At 43.2% G+C, this 26332-nt stretch overlaps 1 protein-coding gene across 1 annotated transcript in view; it reads right to left on the bottom strand.

The window, feature by feature from the left end:
• LOC126428287 (acetylcholine receptor subunit alpha-like) overlaps nt 1–26332 on the bottom strand; it is a 737302-nt gene that overhangs the window by 414737 nt on the left and 296233 nt on the right. Inside the window, exon 2 of the mRNA XM_050090204.1 lies at nt 11328–11372. Coding sequence (XP_049946161.1) covers nt 11328–11354 — 27 coding nt within the window. The 5' untranslated portion in view covers nt 11355–11372. The remainder of the gene's footprint in view (nt 1–11327; nt 11373–26332) is intronic.

Below are 26332 nucleotides of genomic sequence, written 5' to 3'. Positions count from 1 at the left end.
TCTCTGGGACATTTATTGTACTCGAAGAGGCAATATGTTCAAGAATTCTGCGGCAAAGCGATGTTAAGGATGTTGGTCTGTAATTTTGCGGGAACGTTTTTTTATCCTTCTCGTACGCAAGAGTCACCTACGCTTTTTTCCCAGCCGCTGGGTATTTTTAGCTGGGCGAGAGATAGATATATCTCAATAGTCTACACATGACAAAGAATTGTAAAAATTCTCCTTTGAAGATGATAAATGTGTCATTGTAAAAGACGTGGAACGTAACATAAATGATGCAGCTAAAGGGCAGTTGATAACCTGAGCAGGTGGCTTTCAGAGAACGGATTAATGCTTAGCTGCAACAAAACGCAATGCGTATTTATAGATTCTGAAAGGGGACTCTTGGAAAAGCGAAATTTTACTGTCACAAGGTGGTCTAAAAGTCGACCATACTAATTTCTTGGGACTGAGTGTAGATGGAAGAATGTTGGACGTGACGCATTCTAGATTTTGTACAGAAACTGAACGCTATAAACATCGTTTACTTCCATTGTCTTGCCTCATACGGTGTTGTGTTTTGAACCAACTCTGTTCACTCCGCAAGATTAGTGAGCAACAATAAAAGAGTTATAACTCTGAACAGTTTAAGTAGAGTATCCTTTCGAATGTTGAAGTTTCATGTTCGTCGCATTGTACCAGAAAAATGCTTAAACCTTTAAAGTACATTATAACATCGTCTGTTTTGTGTTTACTTGAAATGATACCTCAGATATTTAAATCCACTTCTTGCTTCCACTACTTTTTTCTTTTACTGTAATTTTTGCTCTGATTGGGTCTAATCCTGAAAATGCTGTCAATTTAGTTTTCACTTCTCATTCGATGTGCCTCAGCAGTCTGACTGAATTTCAATACTGCTGTATGTGTTTCATTTTCGGCACTGCCTGCTACGACTTGGGCTTCAGTAAACAAGAGGGTTGTGAAATTCACGCATTTAAGGACAAAAGTGCAGTTGCGGTGTAAAGCGTATTTCTTACGACTATTATGGTGCGTGGATGAACGTCATTGTGTGACTCCTCGATCAATGACTCATGATACTGTTTCACGTCTCAGACGATAAACCTTATTGTTACCATTCGGGCGCAGAGATTGAACGTGACCAACATTTCCCAGGACGGTGGATAGTTCATCAGCATCACCATACCTCACAACTCGTTATGGGGAGTCACTGATGCGCAGGTATCTGCACGTCGTTATGCTACAGACGAAGAACTGCACAATGCCATTGAGGACTCACTTCGCTCTAACACCAGATATGCTCAAAAATAAGTCAAGAAGAACACGGATCGTGTTTGCAGCATGATGGAGAACATATCTATATATTGGACACTTAACACATAATTAAGTATATGTTCTAAAACAAATCAAATCAATCGGCATTCGGTATTAGGGATAGACGGCCCATGTGGCCGAGCGGTTCTAGGTGCTCCAGTCCGGAACTGCACTGCTGCTACGATCGCAGGTTCGAATGCTGCCTCGGGCATGGATGTGTGTGATGCCCTTAGGTTAGTTAGGATTAAGTAGTTCTAAGTCCAGGGCACTGATGACCTCCGATGTTAAATCCCATAGTGCTTAGAGCCATTTGAACGATTTTTTGATATTAGGGGTACGGGGACTTATCGCCCAAGCTGTAGACATTGGCTTATGACTTTCCTTACACAGACGATATTCAGGATCAGGCAACGTGCACGCGACATCTGGACATATATCCAGAACGTCTAAACACAGTGGTGAGTCACAATTACATGTCTGCCTGCTTAATGGCGTGCGGGTCCGCCTTTGGAACGCAGAAAGTGTGTATTTGACAGTTCCTTGACAGGTTTCTGGAGGTATAGTACTGGCCATTAAAATTGCTTCACCAAGAAGAAATGCAGATGATAAACGGATATTTATTGGACAAATATATTATACTAGAACTGACATGTGATTACATTTTCACTCAATTTGGGTGCACAGAGTCTGAGAAATCAGTACCGAGAACAACCAACACGCCTGGGCATTGATTCAAACAGAGCTTGGATGGCGTGTACAGGTACAGCTGCCCATGCAGCTTCAACACAATACCACAATTCATCAAGAGTAGTGACTGGCGTATTGTGACGAGACAGTTGCTCAGCCACCATCGAGCAGACGTTTCTAATTGGTGAGAGATCTAGAGAATGTGCTCGCCAGGGCAGCAGTCGAACATTTTCTGTATCGAGAAAGGCCCGTACAGGACCTGCAACTTGCAGTCTTGGTCGTGCATTATCCTGCTGAAATGTAGGGTTCCACAGGGATTGAATGAAGGATTTCGTAACACATCTTAAATGTAACGTCCACTGTTCAAAGTGCCGTCAATGCAGACAAGAGCTGACCGAGACGTGTAACCAATTGCATCCCATACCATCACTCCGGGTGATACGCCAGTATGGCGATGACGAACACACGATTCGAATGTGCGTTCACCGCGATGTCGCCAAACATGGATGTGACCATCATGAAGCTGTAAACGGAACCTGGATTCATCCGAAAAAATGACGTTTTGTCATTCGTGCACCCAGGTTACTCGTCGAGTACACCATCGCAGGCGCTCCTGTCTGATGCGGCGTCAAGGGTAACCGCAGCCATGGCCTCCGAGCTGATTGTTCATGCTGCTGCAAACGTCGTCGAACTGTTGGTGCAAATGGTTGTTGTCTTGCAAACGTCCCCACCTGCTGATTCAGGGTTCGAGACGTGGCTGCACGATCCGTTACAGCCATGCGGATAAGATGTCTGTCATCTCGACGGCTAGTGATACGAGGCCGTTGGGATCCAGGACGGCGTTCCGTATTACCCTCCTGAACCCACCGATTCCATATTCTGCTAACAGTCATTGGATCTCGACCAACGCGAGCAGCAATGTCGCTATAGGATAAACCGCAATCGCGATAGGCTACAATCTGACCTTTATCAAAGTCGGAAACGTGATGGTAGGCATTTCTCCTCCTTACACGAGGCATCACAACAACGTTTCACTAGGCAACGCCGGTCACCTGCTGTTTGTGTATGAGAAATCGGTTGGAAACTTTCCTCATGTCAGCACGTTGTAGGTGTGGCGACCGGCGCCAACCTTGAGTGAATGCTCTAAAAAGCTAATCATTTGCATATCACAGCATCTTCTTCCTGTCGGTTAAATTTCGCGTCTGTAGCACGTCATCTTCGTGGTGTAGCAATTTTTAAGGCCAGTCGTGTATGTGCCACGAGATGCCTACACCCGTAAATTCTAGGAAACTGGTTTTTGGGTTTCTAGCTGACACCGGATGTTGTCACACATGTGTTCTACCGGGAGCAGATCAGGCGAACATTTTGGCCAGGACTGTAGCACTCTAGCACGATTATGATTTTATGATACATGGAATTATCCTGATGGATGGTGTCACCGGCATCGGGGAAGACATCAGGCCTGACGGTATGCAGGTAAATCGTAACAGCGTCCAGGCAGCTCAAACAAGACACGATGCTTTCGATTACTACCAAGCACCCAGGGGTGTTCAGGTGAACGCCTCCCACACCATAATACGGCCCAATAAACTTGCTTATGTGACACACTACATATGTCGGACAGCTGCTCGCTGGTTGACATGGCCATCCAAATTGTGCGACAAAATACCACGTGATTACAATTAAAGTGCAGCTACTCAGAGAGGGAGCAACGGGCTTGCCTCAGTGGATACACCGGTTCCCTTCAGATAACCGAAGTTAAGCACTGTCGGGTGTGGCCGGTACTTGGATGGGTGACCACCTGGACCGCCATGCGCTGTTGCCATTTTTCGGGGTGCACTCAGCCTTGTGATGCCAACTGAGGAGCTACTCGACAGAATAGTAGCGGCTCCGGTCAAACAAAACCATCATACCGACCGGGAGTGTGGTGTGCTGACCACACGCCCATCCTCATCTGAGGATGACACGGCGGTCGGACGGTCCCGATGGGCCACTTGTGGCTTATTTACTCAGTGGCCCAGTGTGGGCTGTAACTATCGTATGGCGGCTGTAACTACCGTATGGTCGATGTACTAATACTTTAATGCAGAACCAATTTACGCTCGAAAAACAAAGTTCCAATTTTGGCACTCAGGTTGGTGCTGTTCACTGTTTGTATGACGGTATGACACCCATGCTGTCATCTGGAGAGAACAGTGTGGTTATCGAGCAGAGAGACCGTGCGCTGTTTGCGAAACTGTTTTATGTGAACGGCAGCAATCACAGTTCTGCACTGAGAGAGTATCGCCTGACTGAAAGATCTGAGGAGAGGCGCCATGTCATTAAGGTGGGACATTGATGAAAAACACACAATATTTCAAAAATAAAGTAAAAATGTTTGTAGGTGATGGATCGGAATAAAAGTGGTACAACTCCTGAACACTTTGGTTAGCTTTGTTGGAAACAAAGAATCATGCCAATCGGTTCAGTAGATTTGAAGTTACCATACCGCGCGATAAAAAAAACGTCGTTTCGAGAAAAATGGGTTTGAAGTTTTGAATATATATAAATGCAATATTATGCAACGTACGTTCAATCTGCTATTCTGGGTCCATAAACTGGTCCTTCCTCTTCCTCAAAGAGGGCGTTCTGCTCGATCTGGGCCAACCTGCGCTGCTCCAGAGCCGCTCGTACGGCTGGTGACGAGCGGTTTTCGGCCGCTTTAATCCGGTGGTCGTTCGAATGCTTGGCGAACTGCGTCGAGTAGAGTCCCATGGTGACGTCCATCGTTGTCATGGTCTTCAGAATTGATGAATACCCTTCGCTGAGCTCCTCACTGCCAGGAAAAGTCGCAATCTCCTCAGTCTTCGCACCAGAATGCAAATGCTTTGGGGCTAACTTCCAAACACACGCGTTCAAACTTTCATTTTAATTTTGTGTGTATCGTCCCAAGCACCGGTACAATAACTCGTTCTCCGAAAGAAAAAGAAAAAATTGGTGCTTGAATAAGGCCGATTGCGGGCAGGTGCATTTTTTTGTTCAACCGCGAATAACAAACATTTCCGTGTTGTATTCGGAAAAACTGTTTCAAGGGGGGATTCTAAACACTTTCACGGATCCAAAAATGCAATTTGAATAAAAACCGATCTTTTTAACCAAAAGATAGCAAACCTCCCCTTAAACCAGAAAATTAAAATTTCTCGCAAATGACGAGAATATTTGGCTTGTAAGTTGACATATTCAATCGTGAATAACTTTATGATGCAATCACAAATCGACCAATTATTTTGGTGGCACTATGTTTACAAAAGCCTAAGCTTATTGGATGACACTTATGACTTACCACCTGCACTGGCACTTTCCGATACTGCCATCTATAGGAAAACGGATGAAGCAAAATTGTATACGGTTATAGCTTTTCAGTGCCTCCAACTTGAGTTGACAGATGAGTATGGTGTATCCGCACTCCGCATCCATGTTCTCCACGACCGCTATCTTTAGATTCCCAGTGGAGATCGAACTCAAGCGTCCATCCGCACTGAAGGTTGTGAATTCATTGCCCATCGAGGCCAATCAGCCATATGAATGTGTGGTGTTTGTTCTTCCGGATACGAATTCGTATAACGTCTTCCTTAGTTTCCAATGTGTGCTGCTTTTAGTGCACACATCTCACTCACACACGAGTTCTGAATACCGCTGACCAGACTTGGTTGCTCTCGTAGAGCCCCAGCTTGCTCCAGAAGCACAAATGGTGGCCAAGCATGTTATAGACTGATTCAGCATGAAGGAAGTTGGAGACTAAAAAGTTGGCCAAGCGCGAGTACAATTCGCGCATTGAAGGTTCTATTTAAACTTAATTCCATATTCAGATAGTTTATCCACTTTGTGAATCGAAAGTTTCGACGATTTTTGACCGCCATCGGTAGCGATACTGGCAACACAATGGTCCCAATAACTCCAGGAGCACATCGGAATCTCTACAGTGTAAGGTGCAATATTCGTGGTTTACTTATTCTAGGAGTTGAAATGACATGTTTAATGTCGCAATATTAGCACAAAAATACACGATTTTAGGCAGTTCTCAACATGACAACAAAAAACTTGTCAGGATAACGCATCTCGTCAACATCAAAAAGTGAAATAATCCTAAACACAGCAATATTAAATATTAACTCTCAGAAGGTTAAATTTTCCTAAACACGACAATATTCAAGTTTATCTAGAAATTTCTTTACAAAATGTTTCCTACACTTACGTTATGATGTTGGTCAGCACTACGAAAATCGTTCGATTCCGGTTCGAAGTTCGGTGCTATTTTTAGGATGACAGTCAAGTCTTCGGTGGATAGTTTGTTCGTGACAAATTGAGCAAAAGATTACCCAAGGTCGCCCGAGTTTACACTGGACGCAAGCTGGTGAATCAACAAGTTTACACCTCTGCACATGAGCTGTCGTTTGCTAGGCCGCTCTCTTCCGCTGAAATCCCTATAAAACTAATTACACCTTTGCTGAATTTTCCAGCAGAAACTTTGCCTATGTTTCTCGTTATGCGAGAGGACACGTACTCATTCCTAGTCTTAGAATGTGGCGATATACACGCGCATGCTTGGAACAGAGTGCAAATTATAATGCCCTTTCAGTTCTCGCAAGAACGAGTAGCTAATTGGCTGGTTCGTTTCTCCACAGTTGAAGCTAAACGATGCTACAGCTAATTTCTAGCTGGATATCAGCCGCTGTGAACACAAATTACTGATCTGTGTCGTACAGAGCATTATGCGCTCCATTCTGCAATTCTGCATTCAACGCCAGTTCAGAGAAGAGTCGCCGAAAATTTCAGTCTTTTCTTATGCATAGCGGAACTGTCTCCCCACCTGGGTTCTTTCTTTCTTCACGTCACGGATTTTTTCGACCAATAGAAGCGTTCCTCTTATTTTGAGGAAACTCTCCCTACCATAAAATGGCCTCAAAACTTTGGCTCTTTTCTCCTTCCCAGCGCGTTTCCGCCAATCGGACGTTTTGTGCCCATTCCAGATGCCTAAATGCGTACATTGACTCTTTCATGTGTGTACCACTTGCCAGACATGTTATCGAAAATGCGGTACTGGTCTTGTTCGTATCCATATGGAATTCCGAAACGCAGTTTTCTAAAAGCGTTCTTTCCTGTCCTCCCTCAGACCATTATACGGGCTCTCCCCACCTGAGTCACCTGGTCGGTCGTTGACTTTCCGCCTGGGACACCCCTTTAAGTGGTTTCTATGGTACCCCCCGGTAGCGCAGCCTTGCCTCTGCCCTCGTCCCTCTGAATTCCAGACTAAAACACCTCTCGCTGCTTGTTTCACCTTCCGCTCAAACATGCATTATAGGAACGGTGTGTTAATTACTGTCGATTGAGTGTCATCCCTTTTTGCTCTACATACTGATAGGCAAATTTGCTCATTACCACCAAATTAAGTTAGGTGTCATATTCACCTTCCCGTTACGATGTATAAATCTCTCATGTAAGGTGCGAATCTGACCTTCATTTATCCTGCCACCTTACAACAGTATCCTTTTAAATCGCCTCCAGACACTTTCAGAGACTATACTACCTGAGTCTCAATACGGGTTTCGACCTTCAAGAGGGACAATTGACATGATCTTCTGTGCACGACAACTACAGGAGAAGTGCAGAGAACAGCAAAAGCCTTTACTACATGTTTTCTACGATCTAGAAAAGGCCTTTGATACAGTTCCCAGAGAAACCATGTGGATGGTCTTAAAACGCTTCGGCTGCCCTGAACATTTTGTTGACCTGATTGAAGCTCTCCACGTTGATATGACTGGACAAGTCCTCTGCCAGAATGAAATGACTGGTGAATTCCCAATAACAAGTGGGCTTAAACAAGGATGCATTCTTGCACCTACATTATTTGCATTGTATCTGGCAGCTATGCTTTACGAGACAACCGTAAACAATGCAGGAATAGAACTAAAGTACAGGTTTGATGGAGGATTATTCAACCAGTCCAGACTCCATTCAAAAAGGTTCACCAGTACCACTCGTGTGACAGAGCTGCAGTATGCTGATGACAATGCCTCTCCAGCTCATTCACCTGCAGAGTTGCAGCTGTCAGTTGATTCCTTCAGCAGGGCGTACGAACGATTTGGTCTCTCCATCAATATTCCAAAGACAAAGGTGATGGTGCAGCCAACTCCTGGCTCCTCCGTTCCTGACTTCAGCATATCCATCTATGATACACTCTTGGAACAAGTGGACCATTTCCTCTACCTGGGAAGCATACTGTCATCCAACTGCTCATCTGGAAAAGATGTGGAGAATAGATTACGTGCTGCACATGTAGCATTTGGTCGTCTTACAAAGCGTGTCTTCCTGAATAAAGACCTAACACTGTACACCAAACTGATGGTGTACAAAGCTGTAGCCATTTCCACCCTGCTATATGGTTGCGAAACCTGGACGTTATATCGCTGCGATCTGAAGAAACTAGAACGCTTCAACCAACAGAAGCTAAGATATATCATGAACCTGAAATGGGATGACTTCATATCCAACACGGCTGTTCTAGAGAAAGCAAAAATGCATAACATGGAAGCTCTTATCATTGGGCATCAACTCAGATGGGTCGGACATGTCCAGCGGATGAAAAATGACAGACTTCCACGCCAAATGCTATACAGCGAAGTGAGCACAGGTAAAAGGCCACGAGGTGCCCCTCTCAAACGTTATAAGGATCAGTACAAGAAAAATCTGAAAAACTTGAACATCGATCCGAGTAAATGGTCCACAATAGCAGAAGACCGAAGTCGCTGGCGCTCAGTTACCTCAAATGCTCTTCAAAACTGAGCTGGAACGTCGAAGAATGGAGAATGACAAACGCCAGAGACGTAAACTCCTCCAGGCTCAGCCACGTCCTCCACCTTCCATCAGCTGTAATGTCTGTGGCCGCCTGTTCCACGCTAGGATTGGATTGCTAAGCCATCAACGACACTTCCACGCCTGAACCGTGGCAAAGGAAATCTCAGGAGAGAAATGAAAACTCGGATACGAGTATCAGCCGACGACGACGACAACAGTAATTCCTCAGATTAGTCCAGACAAACAAAAATAAGCGAGCAGGGATTTCCAGTTTAAATATGTAGCGAAACAAGCTTTAATAAAGTATCTTCATTTACATACTAAAACGTAAATACGACTTATATGATACTTTTGCAAGGATTGATGTTCGTCTATTATGCTTCTCATTGATGATGAATGGAATATATGTTCAAATGCCAGAAGACAATTTTTATTTGATATATTAACAATTTACAAAGTTTCAGAATTAGTATTGTGTCAAGGTTCGGAATGGTATTGTGTTTGTCAGCGGCACTCTTTCTTCAGAGATCAGCCATTAGTTACATCGTTGGTGAATTCTTCGTTGAAAAAGAAAGAACCGCAGTACACTTTTGGCCAGGATATTACAAAGGTAGCTCATCTAACAAATGGTAACTGATCTTCCGACAATCTCCATCATATGTAGCGCGATGTACCATCCATTGTTCGTTGTCAATTCGAGTGCGTATCCCAGGATTGAAAAGGTAAATTTTTTCTAATCTGTCCGCTGCGACACAAGGTGTAAATCTAAAGCTGCACCGCGCATTACACAGTATTCACATGTACCACCCAATGTACCTGTAACGTTATAAGATTGTATAATACATACCTCATGGGATGTGACATCATAAAGACGAGGTGCGTCTGTTGCTTAAAACGAGTCGCAAATTACCCAAATTATTCTCAACCATCGTTTCTTAAGAAGACCACTTAGCGACTTCCAACTAATTTGAAAATAATTGCAAACCATTTCTAAACTATCTCTCACTTACATTAACTATTTTTTAAAGTAATCAGAACTTTTCAGCTGTTTTATACATGGGAGCTCGATTCTTTAAAGAATCGGGGTTTAATCGTACAAATAGGTTTACGCATAAGTAATTCAAATGGTCTTTTTGCTTGAGGGAAACCAAGGATGCATCAGTTACGTTCACTATTTTCTTTTATGTCACTATTTAGTCAGTCTTCTCATTAACAGCTGCATAACGAAATTGAGGAAGTGTGAAATATTGAAATGTGTGATCAGAAGATTGCTCATCAGGAAAGCACAAATGGAAAGCCTAATAGGGAATATGTTGTGTTGCTCTGCTGATGCTGCTGTTATGTTCGTAATTCTGAATTATTAGTTTGACGCAAGCCTCTACGGTAATCAAATCTGTGCAGCCTCCTGATCTATGCCTAAATACAGCAACCTGCAAACATTTGAACCTGTGAGTTGTAGTCACACCTTGGTCTCCCTCTACAATTTTTACCTCCCATACTTCCATCTATTACTAAACTGACAGTTCTGTGGTTCCTCTGGGTGTATCCTTTCACCCTGTCCTTTATTTTAGTCAGGTTGTGCCACAAATATATTTTCACCCCAATTTCATATTACCTATTCGATCTGCCCAACTAATCTCCAGCTTTCTTCTGTACTGTGACATTTCCGTCTTGGGTGGATTGTTTATCTTCCACGTTTCAGTTCCGTACAAGGCTACATTTCAAACAAATAAATTCAGAAAATAGTTTCTAATACTTAAATTTACGTTTAGTGTTAGCAAAATTTCCTTTTTCAGAAACGCATTGCCTGCTGTTTGCATTCGTGGTTTCTACCTTTCCAGTCATCAATTATTCTGATGCCTAAATAGTTAAATTCATCTTTCAGTGTCTCATTTCCTAATATGATTCCCTCACCATCACCTAATATAATTCGACTATACTGTGAACTATGTTTTGTGTTTCTTGACACTGGTCTCTTATCAAAATGGTATCCATTTAGTTTTACAGTTCTCCCAAGTCCTTCGCCGACTCTGGCAGTATTATAGTTCCATCGTTAAATCTCAGATTTCATATTTCTTCTCCCTTGAACTTAAATTAGCTTTCTGAATTTCTTCTTTGTTTTCTTTTAGCTTTCTAAATTTCTTCTTGGTTTTCTTTACTACTTGTTTCCACTTTCACTGAATATCATCGTAGTATGTCTCACTCCTTCCTCAATTTACTGCTTCCCTATCGTATCCCTCGGCTCTTATAACTGCAGTCTGGTTTCTACACAATTTGAACATAACTCTTCGCTCCCCGTATTTTTTCCTTGTCGTCTTCATGATTTTAAAGAATGCCAGTAACATGAGAATACTCAAATGGTTACAGTAGGGACAGGAACTGACAAAAAAGCATAGTATTTGTATGATGTTTACGCATCGAAAGGGCACTGTTCATAAAGACAGTGTGACAAGCTATAAGATATGATAGAGGAAAAGATGAAGGTTTACACTCACCTGCTCGACCCACAAGTTCGTCGTCATTATCTGGTTCTTCAGATTCTGGAACAAACAAAATAGCAGAGTTACAAAGAAGCACACCCTAGCAGGAAAGTAAAAAAGTCCTATGCAGTGTTTGAACAAAGCGATATGAGTCACCACCAAACATAGCCCGATATCAGATTTTGGTCTCTCAGTTATTTGTGAAGTACTGCTGAAGCCTTGTGTGCAAAATATCTTCCGAAGCATTGTAACTAACTGGTTCGTCTGCGAACTTCGTGATGGTGTAGTAGTAATAGCATTAGTGGTAGTTTTATTTTCCCGTGGATCACAAGGATGTTGGACGTGCCGCGATTTTACAGTATTAGAATCCCATATCCATACTAATATTACAAGTGCGAAAGTAACTCCGTGTGTTATGCTTTCTTGACTAAACCGCCTGCACCGATATTAATGAAATCTGGTATGGAGATATAGCCTGACTGCTTAGGAAGAACATAGCCTACTTTAGAAAGTGTATGGTAGAACATGTGTGTTTTCTTTAAAGAATATAACGGAAAATATGTAACAATAATTTTTTTTTTGAAAAAGCTATTAACTCTTCGGTTTTAGAACTTTATCATGTTTGTGAAAATGCTTTTATTGTTTGATATGTCCTACGCAATACGATTCAATGTAATTAATACATTGTTTACACTATCCTGAAAGTGTTTATCCATATCTCATTCACGTCCGATGCGTATTAGGCTCTGAACGTCATGCATATCTTATAGCTGCTATAACGGCTGAAGGTCCGCAGCGATGGTGTCATTTAAATGCTATACTGCAAATTGACGTCATGGATTTACATGCAGAAAGAGGTAACGGGAACACACGTGAGTGCAAGTGGCGACGTTACATGCACGAATACCATTAAAGTTCCGTTACACCGAACTAGTAATTGCTTGTTTTCTTTCTTCATCGAATTAGTATGTTTGTTACTCTCCCACGGTGAATTGGTTGTACAGATTTGGATGAACTTTGAGGACAGTCTATAGCCCGAATTACCACATAGGCTGCCTTTTATTCCGAAGAAAATCATGTTTCCGTGGAATGATCAACGTAACTATTGCTCCCGTGGAATCTGTAACGCGACTGAGAAGTCATTCATGTTCATTAAATGAATGAGTTAAGTTTATCGTGGAGATTAGTTTTTAACTGTTTTGACAAATGAGAAAAGTACGTACATAAATGTAGAAGAGTAGAAATATTCCTGTAGGGTAAAATCATCACTAGACTCCATAACAATGTAACACGTGCACACGAAATGTATTCCGCAGTGTATTGGATAGTGATATTATAAGGAACATTAAGGGAGGGTGTTCACTATTTAAAAGACGCATCAAATCCACAGTTGTGTAGATAGTGCAATGAAATTTTGTACCCTGCATTAACACATTTGCCGTTAAGTTCTTGGATTGTGTGTATTTAACTTTTTTTATATGGAATTTAAAAAAATTATTTAAAAATGTATGTACCTTTTTCTCAGAAAGTATTCAAGAGATGTCTGCAAAATTTTCTCTGTTTAATCCCTTTGCTTACAGCAAGCTTTCTTCATGAAGCTTTTTTTTTGTACCGAATAGGAAAATTTTAATAAATTTTTAATTATAATTCTGTAAGTATAACATAAAATTCGTGCAAAATTCCACGCAATTTGCCCAGAATCTCAATTTACACTCAGAATTTCTACTCTTTAGAAATCAATTGGTTTTATAGAAGTAAGTGTACAAAATTGCATAATTCTAGACTTCATAGGTTCTGAGGAAGAGGTAAATACACTTTAAGAAAACATATATTTCAGGAATTGCAATTTAAAATTCCAGCGAATTTTTTTCATTATGTTTCTCTTCAGAAGGCCCCAGATTTGTACTCAAGGTCCTAATTCCCTTCAAGACTTCTCTTCTTTTTCTTTTCTGCCTTCTTCTCTTTACCAGGCCTTCACCTGACTTTTCAGCTGCAGAGAGGCACAGTAAATCAGTTTTTCTCAAAATTTCTAGAGCGAAATTTCCTATCTTACAGCCCATTTTCTCTAATACGTTCCCATCATTAAATGCAAGAACGGCATTGTAAGTTGCAATTGTGACAATTGTAGCAGATGAAATTCGGTAGCAGAATGCAAGACAGGAATAGCTTCTTCATTAACCAGGACAGACTGATGGAGTACATCGAAAAAGTTCAAAGAGGGACAGCACGTTTTGTATTATCGCGAAATATGGGAGAGAGTGTCACAGAAATGATACAGGATTTGGGCTGGACATCATTAAAATAAAGGAGTTTTCCTTGCGACGGAATCATCTCTCGAAATTCCAATCATTAGCTTTCTCCTCCAAATACGAAAATATTTTTTTGACGCCGACCTACATAGGGAGAAAAGATCACCATGATACAATAAGAGAAATCAGAGCTAGTACGGAAAGATGTAGGTGTTCGTTCTTTCCGCGCGCTATACGAGATGGGAATAATAGAGAATTGTGAAGGTGGTTCGATGAACCCTCTACCAGCCACTTAAATGTGATTTGCAGAGTATCGTTGTACATGTAGATAAACAAAGCAGGTAGTTTGTTACCATTTCTAAGATACAGAACAGAGCCACATGTGATCTATAAAATGAAAGAGTATGTATCACAGTTTTCTATATGCGTCCCATGAAAGTTGGCTTGAAAGTAATCCAAGAAATCGTTGTTCATGGAGTTAGTATTGAAGCGTAGCTTAAAAAAATGGGCTTGGCAGGAGAGTCGTGTCACACATTTAATTATTTTTCAGCCACTTTGGATGTGATCTCATCATTGAAACTTTGCGAACTTATTGTCCCTGAGTTCTACTAATAAATAAAATACAAACTGAAAATAAACATTTTCGGTCAATGCTAAGAACGCTAGACCTTAAACTCTGACTTCGAATTTTTTTATGTTGATTTCGTCTGCTTCTGGTGTCTCGATGGTTCAGAAGAATTAACGTCGAGAACTGGAAATTGAGTTGTGAGGGACAAGAATTCTGTCAGATTCTCCCATCGTCTCAAAATCTGATTTCTTTTTTTTTCGATGTCGCATGGTTCGCGGGAGCACAACTATCTCTCGCCTCGGCAACACCAGGGGACAACTTTACTGATGGCGCATAAGCGTGAGTAGTAAATAATATTTCTTTATGAATAACTGTTTAACAGCGAGTAACACCGTGGGGTGTAGCTAGAAAAATAAAATAAAAATAAAAATGGTCAGTCTACGGCGATCTACATTGAATGATATCTGAAGGAAACTTAACAAATCAAGATCGCTAAAAAAGCATTTTATTGTGTGACTGGTTTCGACTGATCTATACAATCATCAGGGAATCTTATGCTTTTGAATTTTTACAACATATTATCCAGCAGTACTTGAGGACAATATTATGGAAACGGAAGAGGATGTAGATGGATATGAAATGGGAGATATGATACTGCGCGAAGAGTTTGACAGAGCACTGAAAGACCTGAGTCGAAACAAGGCCCCGGGAGTAGACAACATTCCATTAGAACTACTGACAGCCATGGGAGAGCCATTCCTGACAAAACTCTACCATCTGGTGAGCAAAATGTATGAGACAGGCGAAATACTCTCATACTTCAAGAAGAATATAATAATTCCAATCCCAAAGAAAGCAGGTGTTGACAGATGTGAAGATTACCGAACTATCAGTTTAATAAATCACGGCTGCAAAATACTAACGCGAATTCTTTACAGACGAATGGAAAAACTGGTTGAAGCTAACCTCGGGGAAGATCAGTTATGATTTCGTAGAAATATTGGAACACGTGAGGCAGTACTGACACTACGACTTATCTTAAAAGAAAGATTAAGGAAAGGCAAACCTACGTTTCTAGTATTTGTAGACTTAGAGAAAGCTTTTGACAATGTTGACAGTCATACTCTCTTTCAAATCCTGAAGGTGGCAGGAGTAAAATACAGGTAGCGAAAGGCTATTTACAATTTGTACAGAAACCAGATGGCAGTTATAAGCATCGAGGGAAAGCAGTGGTTGGGAAGGGAGTGAGACAGGATTTTAGCCTATCCTCGATGTTATTCAATCTGTATATTGAGCAAGCAGTAAAGGAAACAAAAGAAAAATTCGGAGTAGGTATTAAAATCCATGGAGAAGAAATAAAAACTTTGAGGTTCGCCGATGACATTGTAATTCTGTCAGAGACAGCAAAGGACTTGGGAGAACAGTTGAACGGAATGGACAATGTCTTGAAAGGAGGATATGAGATGAACATCAACAAAAGCATAACGAGGATAATGGAATGTAGTCGAATTAAGCTGGGTGATGCTGAGGGAATTAGATTAGGAAATGAGACACTTAAAGTAGTAAATGAGTTTTGCTATTTGGGGAGAAAAATAACTGATGATGGTCAAAGTAGAGTGGATATAAAATGTAGACTGGCAATGGGAAGGAAAGCGTTCTTGAAGAAGAGAAATTTGTTAACATCGAGTATAGATTTAAGTGTCAGGAAGTGGTTTCTGAAAGCATTTGTATGGAGTGTAGCCATGTATGAAAGTGAAGCATGGACGATAAATAGTTTGGACAGGAAGAGAATAGAAGCTTTCTAAATGTGGTGCCACAGAAGAATGCTGGAGATTAGATGGGTAGATCACGTAACTAATGAGGAGATATTGAATAGAATTGGGGAGACGAGACGTTTGTGGCACAACTTGACTAGAAGAAGGGATCTGTTGGTAGGACATGTTCTAAGGCATCAAGGGATCAGCAATTTAGTACTGGAGGGCAGCGTGGAGGATAAAAATCGTAGAGGGAGACCAAGAGATGAATACACTAAGCAGATTCAGAAGGATGTAGGTTGCAGTAGGTACTGGGAGATGAAGAAGCTTGCACAGGATAGAGTAGCATGGAGAGCTGCATCAAACCAATGTCTGGACTGAATACCACAACAACAACATCCTGCAGTGTAGAAGTCGCTTCACATTGCATACATGAGGTGACAATAGTCATGGGACAGTGATATGCTCGTATACAGATGGCCGTAGTATCGCATACGCAAGGTATAAAAGGACTGTGCATTGGTGGAGCTTCCGTCTGTACTCGGATGATTCATGTGAAAAGCTTGCACAACTGTTGACAACTTGACTTCACGGCTTCGAGGTATGTGCGCCACACTTGAACCCTACCATCAGCCCCCACCACCTGAAATCGGGACTAATATGGCAAGGCTACAGTTTTCCAGTCATCTGTGGTCCAGGACAGCTGTAGGCGTTGTCGCGTTGTTAGGAAAAGCAGCCGCGCCGGTAGTCAGCTGCCGTTGCCCATTAACGCCAGGTTTCGCAGCACTGTCATAATTTATACGTTCCCCGCACGTCCAACATTGATTTCTACTGTTATTTCACGCAGTGCTGCTTGTCTGTTAGCACTGACAACTCTACGCAAACGCCGCTGCTCTGAGTCGTTGGCCGACCGACACCAGTACCTCTCCACAGTGCAGCACACCGTGAAGAATGGGCTGCCATTCCGTAAGAAACCTTCCAGCACCTGACTGAACGTATGCCTGCGAGAGTGGAAGCTGTCATCAGGGCTAAGGGTGGGCCAACACCATACTGAATTCCAGCATTACCGATGGAGGGCGCCACGAACTTTTAAGTCATTTTCAGCCAGGTGTCCAGATACTTTTGATCACATAGTGCAGCCGTTCACTTCATGGTAGCAAAATATGGGAGATGAATTAAACTGGTTTCAATTTTTGGAAGTATGGATTTCTTACAGGAATTCTAAGATACAGTTTCAGAGCAATTGTATGGTACCTACCTAATCTAATCAATGGAGAGGTCTTCCGAAGTAAGAGGGATTTCAGGTCTGCCGCAGCGTAGTATCGTCGGATCGTTGCTGTTCACAATATATATAAATGACCTTGTGAATAACATCAGAAGTTCAATGAGGCTTTTTGCGGATGATGCTGTAGTATATCGAGAGGTTGTAACAATGGAATATTGTACTGAAATGCAGGCGGACCTGCAACGAATTGACACTTGGTGCAGGGAATGGCAATTGAATCTCAATGTAGGGAAGTGTAATGTGCCTCGAATACACAGAAAGAAAGATCCTTTATCATTTAGCTACAATATAGCAGGTCAGCAACTGGAAGCAGTAAACTTCATAAATTATCTGGGAGTAGGCATTAGGAGTGATCTAAAATAGAATAATCATCCAAAATTAATCGTCGGTAAAGCAGATGCCAGTCTGAGATTCATTGGAAGAATCGTAAGGAAATACAGTCCAAAAACAAAGTAAGTAGGTTATAGTACACTTGTTCGCCCACTGCTTGAATACTGCTCACCGATGTGGGATCTGTACCAGATAGGTTTGATAGAAGGGATGGAGAAGATCCAGCGGAGAGCAGCGCGCTTCGTTACAGGATCATTTAGTAATCGCGAAAGCGTTTCGGAGATAATAGATATACTCGAGTGGAATACTCTGCAAGAGAGACGCTCAGTAGCTCGGTACGGGCTTTTGTTGAGGAGTCAAGCAGTATATTGCTCCCTGCTACGTATATCTCGCGAAGAGACCATGAGGGTAAAATCAGAGATATTAGAGCCCACACGGAGGCAAACCGACAATCTTTCTTTCCACGACCAGTACGAGACTGGAATAGAAGGGAGAAACGATAGAGGTACTCAAGGTACCCTCCGTCACACACCGTCAGGTGGCTTGCGAAGTATGGATGTAGATGTAGATGTAGAAAGGAACTACCATTACTGGATTGTTGTCTTGTGTATAAGAGAGAATGTAATTCACTCGATATAAATTTAAGGTTAGGGTTAAAGGATTTGTTGATAGGTGTCGCGATCTACTTTGCATCGATGATCTTTCATGAAATTGTGAGATACATGCATTTCAAAGGGAGGAAATCCTCACATGTGTTAATATCCTAAGTATCCTCTGCCGTGCACTTTGCAGTTGTGTGAAAGGTATTGGCCGTAGATATAGATACGCAGCAGCTGTTGTCCGATCATTTTAAAAGCGAGCAGCACGTATTCAGTTTCCCGGGATTCACGTGGCGGGGGCGGAGATGGAAGCAATGCTCTTGCCTGAGCGTCAAGGAACCCGGCCATGCCCACACAGACTTTCACGGCATCGCCTTACCGGCTGGGCGAAGCTTTCAGCCGGCGCGCACCCCTGAGGCCGGGATCATGTGTCTGCCGATACCGCCCCGGGGCGCACATCTCCTTGAGTGAACACGCTGAGACGCCACAGCTATTAAATAACCGCCTTCATCTCGTCTCAGGTCGAGTATCAGTCCTACTGCCTTGTATAGGACGCGGAGAGAAATCTTCAGACGTAAAATGTACTTAGGGTGCAACGCACAGGAATGTTCTCGACCATAACTTTTAACAAAATACGGTGTGTTAACTAACGTATGGCAGGTCTCTGGTGAGATGACTTAAAAGAAGAAAAGAAGTTCAGATATACATATGGTCAATTTTTTATTTATTTTCCTACTTACAGACACTTTTTCGTTCTTAGATACACCAATGGCCATTAAAATTGCTACACCAAGAAGAAATGCTAAGGATCGGGTATTCATTGGACAAATACAGTATACTAGAACTGACATGTGATTACATTTTCACGCAGTTTGGGTGCACAGATCCTGATAAATCAGTACCCAGAACCAACTAACTCTGGCCGTAATAACGGCCAAGATACGCCTGGACATTGAGTCAAACAGAGCTCGAATGGCGTGTACAGGTACAGCTGCCCATGCAGCTTCAACACGATACCACAGTTCATCAAGAGTAGTGACTGGCGTATTGTGACGAGCTAGTTGCTCGGCCACCATTCACCATACGTTTTCAGTTGGTGAGAGATCCGAAGAATGTGCTGGCCAGGGCAGCAGTCGAACATTTTCTGTATACAGAAAGGACCGTAGAGGACCTGCAACATGCGGTCGTGTATTATCCTGCTGAAATGTAGGGTTTCGCAGGGATGGAGGGTAGAACCACGGGTCGTAACACATCTGAAATGTAACGTCCACTGTTCAAAGTGCCGTCAATGCGAACACGAGGTGACCGAGACGTGTAACCAATGGCACCCCATACCATCACGCCGGGTGATACGCTAGTATGGCGACGACGAATACACGCTTCCAATGTGCGTTCACCGCGATGTCGCCGAACACGGATGGGACCATCATGATACTGTAAACAGAACCTGGATTCACCCGAAAAAATGACGTTTTGCCATTCGTGCACCCAGGTTCGTCGTCGAGTACACCATCGCAGGCGCTCCTGTCTGTGATGCAGCGTCAAGGGTAACCGCAGCCATGGTCTCCGAGCTGATAGTCCATGCTGCTGCAAACGCCGTCGAACTGTTCGTGTAGGTGGTTGTTCTCTTGGAAACGTCCCCATCTGGTAGGGATCGAGACGTGGCTGCACGATCCGTTACAGCCGTGCGGATAAGATGCCTCTCATCTCGACTGCCAGTGATACGAGGCCGTTGGGATCCAGTACGGCGCTCCGTATTACCCTCCTGAACTCACCGATTTCATATTCTAACAGTCATTGGATCTCGACCAACGCGAGCAGAAATGTCGCGATACCATAAATCGCAATCGCGACAGGCTACAATCCGACCTTTATAAAAGTCGGAAACGTGATGGTACGCATTTCTCCTCCTTACACGAGGCACCACAACAACTTTTCACCTGGCAACGCCGGTCAACTTGCGTTTGTGTATAAGAAATCGATTGGAATCTTTCCTCATGTCAGCACGTTGTAGGTGTCGCCACCGGTGCCAACCTTGTGTGAATGCTCTGAAAAGCTAATCATTTGCATATCACAGCATCTTCTTCCTGTCGGCTAAATTTCGCGTCTGTAGCACGTCATCTTCGTGGTGTAACAATTGTAATGGCCAGTAGTGTATTTGCTTCGTTTCTGTCATTTTGCATTCGAATTTACAGCTTGGTTCCATAGGTATGTTTCTTTCCGAATCTTGTCTCCTAATGACAATGAATGGCTCAAAATGTTTAATATTATGTCTACCACAAACTGCTTAAGGCCGCATCACGGCTTCTCTTAATTGCTTTCACATTACGAATGTCTACTGTGTCTGCTGGATTCCTTGCTAAACACGCTGACTAAGAATATCAACTTTCGCAACAGGTCTTGAATACTCAATGTCTTAAATGTCACCAAATGTAAAAATCAATGTATTGAGCTCAGGAGATCGAGCAGGCCAAGTTTTTGCTGTTCCACGACCTATCCTTTTATTTGGGAAACACAGACTAAACTTGGTCTTGCTTGCGCAGCACGGTCAGATGGTGCCCCGTAGTGTATGTTCTGACCCATGAGTGATAGAACGTCTTCCAGCCACTGTACAACATGCTTCCCCTGCAAACTGTGTTCATTTATTAGCAGCGTGGCAACGCATGTAAAGATAAAAGTGCTTTGATTTGACACTTTCCAAAACAAACATCGTGTGAAAAGACGTTATTTAAATGTAAAACTTTTTAATAAAGATGTTCAGGTACTAGAAAGTATAAAAGAATTTCTCCTAGCTCCTTGCAAACTGATAACGCAAACAACAGTCCTGAAAATTTGTGCTTGTGAATTTTTAATTGCTGTGTTAATACTTGGGAATTTCAAAACGAAATATGGAGGGCCCATGCAATAGATATCCCACACATGAGCAGAATGACATTTTCACTCTGCAGCGGAGTGTGCGCTGATATGACACTTCCTGGCAGATTAAAACTGTGTGCCGTACCGAGACCCCAACTCGGGTCCCGAGTTCGAGTCTCGGTCCGGCACACTGTTTTAATCTGCTAGGATGTTTCACACATGAGGAATTCATCTAAGTCGCTATCATGTGTATTGCACAGCAGATGATATCGACTATTATGTGATTTTTTTCTTAAGGACATCTACTCCCTACACTCCTTCCTGTCATTTACTTCATGCTCAGGACGGTTTTGTTTTTAAATTTAACAAGGATTGTCACAGTGTAAATAGGCTGTTTAGGTTTTTATATTTTTAACACCACGTAGCGCTCTGTATGAAAATCACTGGCTGTGCAGTGTGCAGTCTGTGGCTGGTTGGCATTGTTGGAATATTCGCTATTGTAGTGTTGGGCAGTTGGATGTGAACAGCGCGTAGCGTTGCGCAGTTGGAGGTGAGCCGCCAGCAGTGGTGAATGTGGGGAGAGAGATGTCAGAGTTTTGAGAGCGGATGATCTGGACGTGCGTCCATTAGAGAGAGTAAATTTGTAAGACTAGATGTCATAAAGGGCTCTGAGCACTATGGGACTTAACATCTGTGGTCATCAGTCCCCTAGAACTTAGAACTACTTAAACCTAACTAACCTAAGGACATCACACACATCCATGCCCGAAGCAGGATTCGAACCTGCGACCATAGCAATCACGCGGTTCCGGACTGAGCGCCTAGAGCCGCGAGACCACCGCGGCCGGCAGACTGGATGTCATGAACTGATATATACACTCCTGGAAATGGAAAAAAGAACACATTGACACCGGTGTGTCAGACCCACCATACTTGCTCCGGACACTGCGAGAGGGCTGTACAAGCAATGATCACACGCACGGCACAGCGGACACACCAGGAACCGCGGTGTTGGCCGTCGAATGGCGCTAGCTGCGCAGCATTTGTGCACAGCCGCCGTCAGTTTCAGCCAGTTTGCCGTGGCATACGGAGCTCCATCGCAGTCTTTAACACTGGTAGCATGCCGCGACAGCGTGGACGTGAACCGGATGTGCAGTTGACGGACTTTGAGCGAGGGCGTATAGTGGGCATGCGGGAGGCCGGGTGGACGTACCGCCGAATTGCTCAACACGTGGGGCGTGAGGTCTCCACAGTACATCGATGTTGTCGCCAGTGGTCGGCGGAAGGTGCACGTGCCCGTCGACCTGGGACCGGACCGCAGCGACGCACGGATGCACGCCAAGACCGTAGGATCCTACGCAGTGCCGTAGGGGACCGCACCGCCACTTCCCAGCAAATTAGGGACACTGTTGCTCCTGGGGTATCGGCGAGGACCATTCGCAACTGTCTCCATGAAGCTGGGCTACGGTCCCGCACACCGTTAGGCCGTCTTCCGCTCACGCCCCAACATCGTACAGCCCGCCTCCAGTGGTGTCGCGACAGGCGTGAATGAAGGGACGAATGGAGACGTGTCGTCTTCAGCGATGAGAGTCGCTTCTGCCTTGGTGCCAATGATGGTCGTATGCGTGTTTGGCGCCGTGCAGGTGAGCGCCACAATCAGGACTGCATACGACCGAGGCACACAGGGCCAACACCCGGCATCATGGTGTGGGGAGCGATCTCCTACACTGGCCGTACACCACTGGTGATCGTCGAGGGGACACTGAATAGTGCACGATACATCCAAACCGTCATCGAACCCATCGTTCTACCATTCCTAGACCGGCAAGGGAACTTGCTGTTCCAACAGGACAATGCAGGTCCGCATGTATCCCGTGCCACCCAACGTGCTCTAGTAGGTGTAAGTCAACTACCCTGGCCAGCAAGATCTCCGGATCTGTCCCACATTGAGCATGTTTGGGACTGGATGAAGCGTCGTCTCACGCGGTCTGCACGTCCAGCACGAACGCTGGTCCAACTGAGGCGCCAAGTGGAAATGGCATGGCAAGCAGTTCCACAGGACTACATCGAGCATCTCTACGATCGTCTCCATGGGAGAATAGCAGCCTGCATTGCTGCGAAAGGTGGATATACACTGTACTAATGCCGACATTGTGCATGCTCTGTTGCCTGTGTCTATGTGCCTGTGGTTCTGTCAGTGTGATCATGTGATGTATCTGACCCCAGGAATGTGTCAATAAAGTTTCCCCTTCCTGGGACAATGAATTCACGGTGTTCTTATTTCAATTTCCAGGAGTGTATATATTATGACTTTTGAACACTATTAAGGTAAATACGTTGTTTGTTCTGTATCAAAATCTTTCATTTGCTAACTATGCCTGTCAGTAGTTAGTGCCTTCAGTAGTTAGAATCTTTTATTTAAATGGCAGTATTGGCGCTCGCTGTATTGCAGTAGTTCGAGTAACGAAGATTTTTGTAAGTGATTCATGAAAGGTATAGGTTATTGGTGGTCAGGGCCATTCTTTTGTAGGGATTATTGAAAGTGAGATTGCGTTGCGCTAAAAATAGTGTGTGTCAGTTTAGTGATGATCAGAATAAGTAAAGAGAGAAATGTCTGAGTACGTTCAGTTTTGCTCAGCTGTTTGAAAATCAAATGACATATGGGGCTTACCAGCACAGTAATTCATTAATTTTTCTAAGGGGACGTTTCATAAAAGCTATTAAAAATTAACGAACAGCTTTTCAGGAATATCTGTATGGGATTAGGAATCGGCATGAGGCTAGGAGAAATTATTATATACTTTTTTAATCTATGTTAAAAACGTTTCATACTAAAAAGTCTTTATGTATGTAATCACTTTGTGCTTTTTAGTTTTTTGTGTGTTTTTAAATTTTGAAGCGATTTCAAACATTTTGATCAGATTACAACAGAGACACGAGTTAAATTTATGTTTTGTTACAATTTGTCTTCACTTGACTCAACCACTATATTGCTCCCTCCTGTGAACAGGATGGCCTAGAGGGGTTGTAGCGAGTGTCTTGAACAAATCGGGGATAGGAACGCGTGCCCGAAAACGTCAGCCAACGGCGATACGAAGCGTCGAAATTCCAGGCATCGGCGCTTTCCACTGTGCCACCCGATAGGCAGCAAACGTAATTTTTTAAGCTGACGGAGCTTAGGTGGAAGACTCGCTATGTTGTTCGTTATACAATGATCGCGACCGGCTGATTGACATTATTGCCAGTGGAGGTCAAGTAAGTAGCTGCTGAGTAGAAAAGCCTTGTGTCCTATGAATGCAATGCTTTGTTGCCTCAGTGGATGGCGGTTTCAGACACAGGTTTCCATTCAGAGTTTATGTTTGTCCTGGAAACTCTAAAATCCCTAATTTTTTTTCGGTATACAGGAGAAATCAAAATTGCGAATGGAAACGCATGTCCAAAACCGTCATCCCCCAAGGCAGCAGCGCATCGTATTTATTTGAGACAAGGCCTGTCTCATGAAGTAATAAGTGCTATCGACAGGGGATGTCAAATTGATTCCATATTTTTAGATTTCCAGAAGGCTTTCGACACCGTTGCTCACAAGCGACTTCTAACCAAACTGCGTGCCTACGGAGTATCGCCTCAGTTGTGCGACTGGATTCGTGATTTCCTGTCAGAAAGGTCACAGTTAGTAGTAATAGACGGAAAGTCATCGAGTACAACGGAAGTAATAACCGGCGTTCCCCAAGGAAGTTTTATAGGCCCTCTATTGTTCCCCATCTATATTAACGACACAGGAGACAATCTGAGTAGCCGTCTTACATTGTTTGCAGATGATGCTGTCATTTACAGTCTTGTAAAGTCATCACGTGGCCTGTAATTGAAGAAGTGTCATGATGACCTCTCCATTGGCAAAAGATTCCGGAATAGTCCCCCATTCGGATCTCCGGGAGGGGACTGCCAAAGGGGAGGTTACCATGAGAAAAAGATTGAATAATCAACGAAAGGATAACGTTCTACGAATCGGGGCGTGGAATGTCAGAAGCTTGAACGTGGTAGGGAAACTAGAAAATCTGAAAAGGGAAATGCAAAGGCTCAATCTAGATATAGTGGGGGTCAGTGAAGTGAAGTGGAAGGAAGACAAGGATTTCTGGTCAGATGAGTATCGGGTAATATTAACAGCAGCAGAAAATGGTATAACAGGTGTAGGATTCGTTATGAATAGGAAGGTACGGCAGAGAGTGTGTTACTGTGAACAGTTCAGTGACCGGGTTGTTCTAATCAGAATCGACAGCAGACCAACACGGACAACGATAGTTCAGGTATACATGCCGACGTCGCAAGCTGAAGATGAACAGATAGAGAAAGTGTATGAGGATATTGAAAGGGTAATGCAGTATGTAAAGGGGGACGAAAATCTAATAGTCATGAGCGACTGGAATGCAGTTGTAGGGGAAGAAGTAGAAGAAAAGGTTACAGGAGAATATGGGCTTGGAACGAGGAATGAAAGAGGAGAAAGACTAATTGAGTTCTGTAACAAGTTTCAGCTAGTAATAGCGAATACCCTGTTAAAGAATCACAAGAGAAGAAGGTATACTTGGAAAAGGCCCGGAGATACGGGAAGATTTCAATTAGATTACATCATGGTCAGACAGAGATTCCGAAATCAGATACTGGACTGTAAGGCGTACCCAGGAGCAGATATAGACTCAGATCACAATATAGTAGTGATGAAGAGTAGGCTGAAGTTCAAGACATTAGTCAGGAAGAATCAATACGCAAAGGAGTGGGATACGGAAGTACTAAGGAATGACGAGATACGTTTGGAGTTCTCTGACGCTATAGGTACAGCAGTAAGTAATAGCGCAGTAGGCAGTACAGTTGAAGAGGAATGGACATCTCTAAAAAGGGCCATCACAGAGGCTGGGAAGGAAAAGATAGGTACAAAGAAGGTAGCTGCGAAGAAACCATGGGTAACAGAAGAAATAGTTCAGTTGATTGATGAAAGGAGGAAGTACAAACATGTTCCGGGAAAATCAGGAATACAGAAATACAAGTCGCTGAGGAATGAAATAAATAGGAAGTGCAGGGAAGCTACGTCGAAAAGGCTGCAGGAAAAAATGTGAAGACATCAAAAAAGATATGATTGTCGGAAGGACAGACTCAGCATACAGGAAAGTCAAAACAACCTTTGGTGACATTAAAAGCAACGGTAGTAACATTAAGAGTGCAAGGGGAATTCCACTGTTAAATGCAGAGGAGAGAGCAGATAGGTGGAAAGAATACATTGAAAGCCTCTATGGGGGTGAAGATTTGGCGGCTGTGATAGAAGAAGAAACAAGAGTCGATTTAGAAGAGATAGGGGATCCAGTATTAGAATCGGAATTTAAAAGTGCT

This window comes from Schistocerca serialis, chromosome 12 (genome assembly GCF_023864345.2).
Source record: "Schistocerca serialis cubense isolate TAMUIC-IGC-003099 chromosome 12, iqSchSeri2.2, whole genome shotgun sequence".
NCBI lineage: Eukaryota > Metazoa > Arthropoda > Insecta > Orthoptera > Acrididae > Schistocerca > Schistocerca serialis.
The sequence above is the reverse complement of the archived record's forward strand: the minus strand, read 5'-3'. Positions and strand labels throughout refer to the sequence as shown.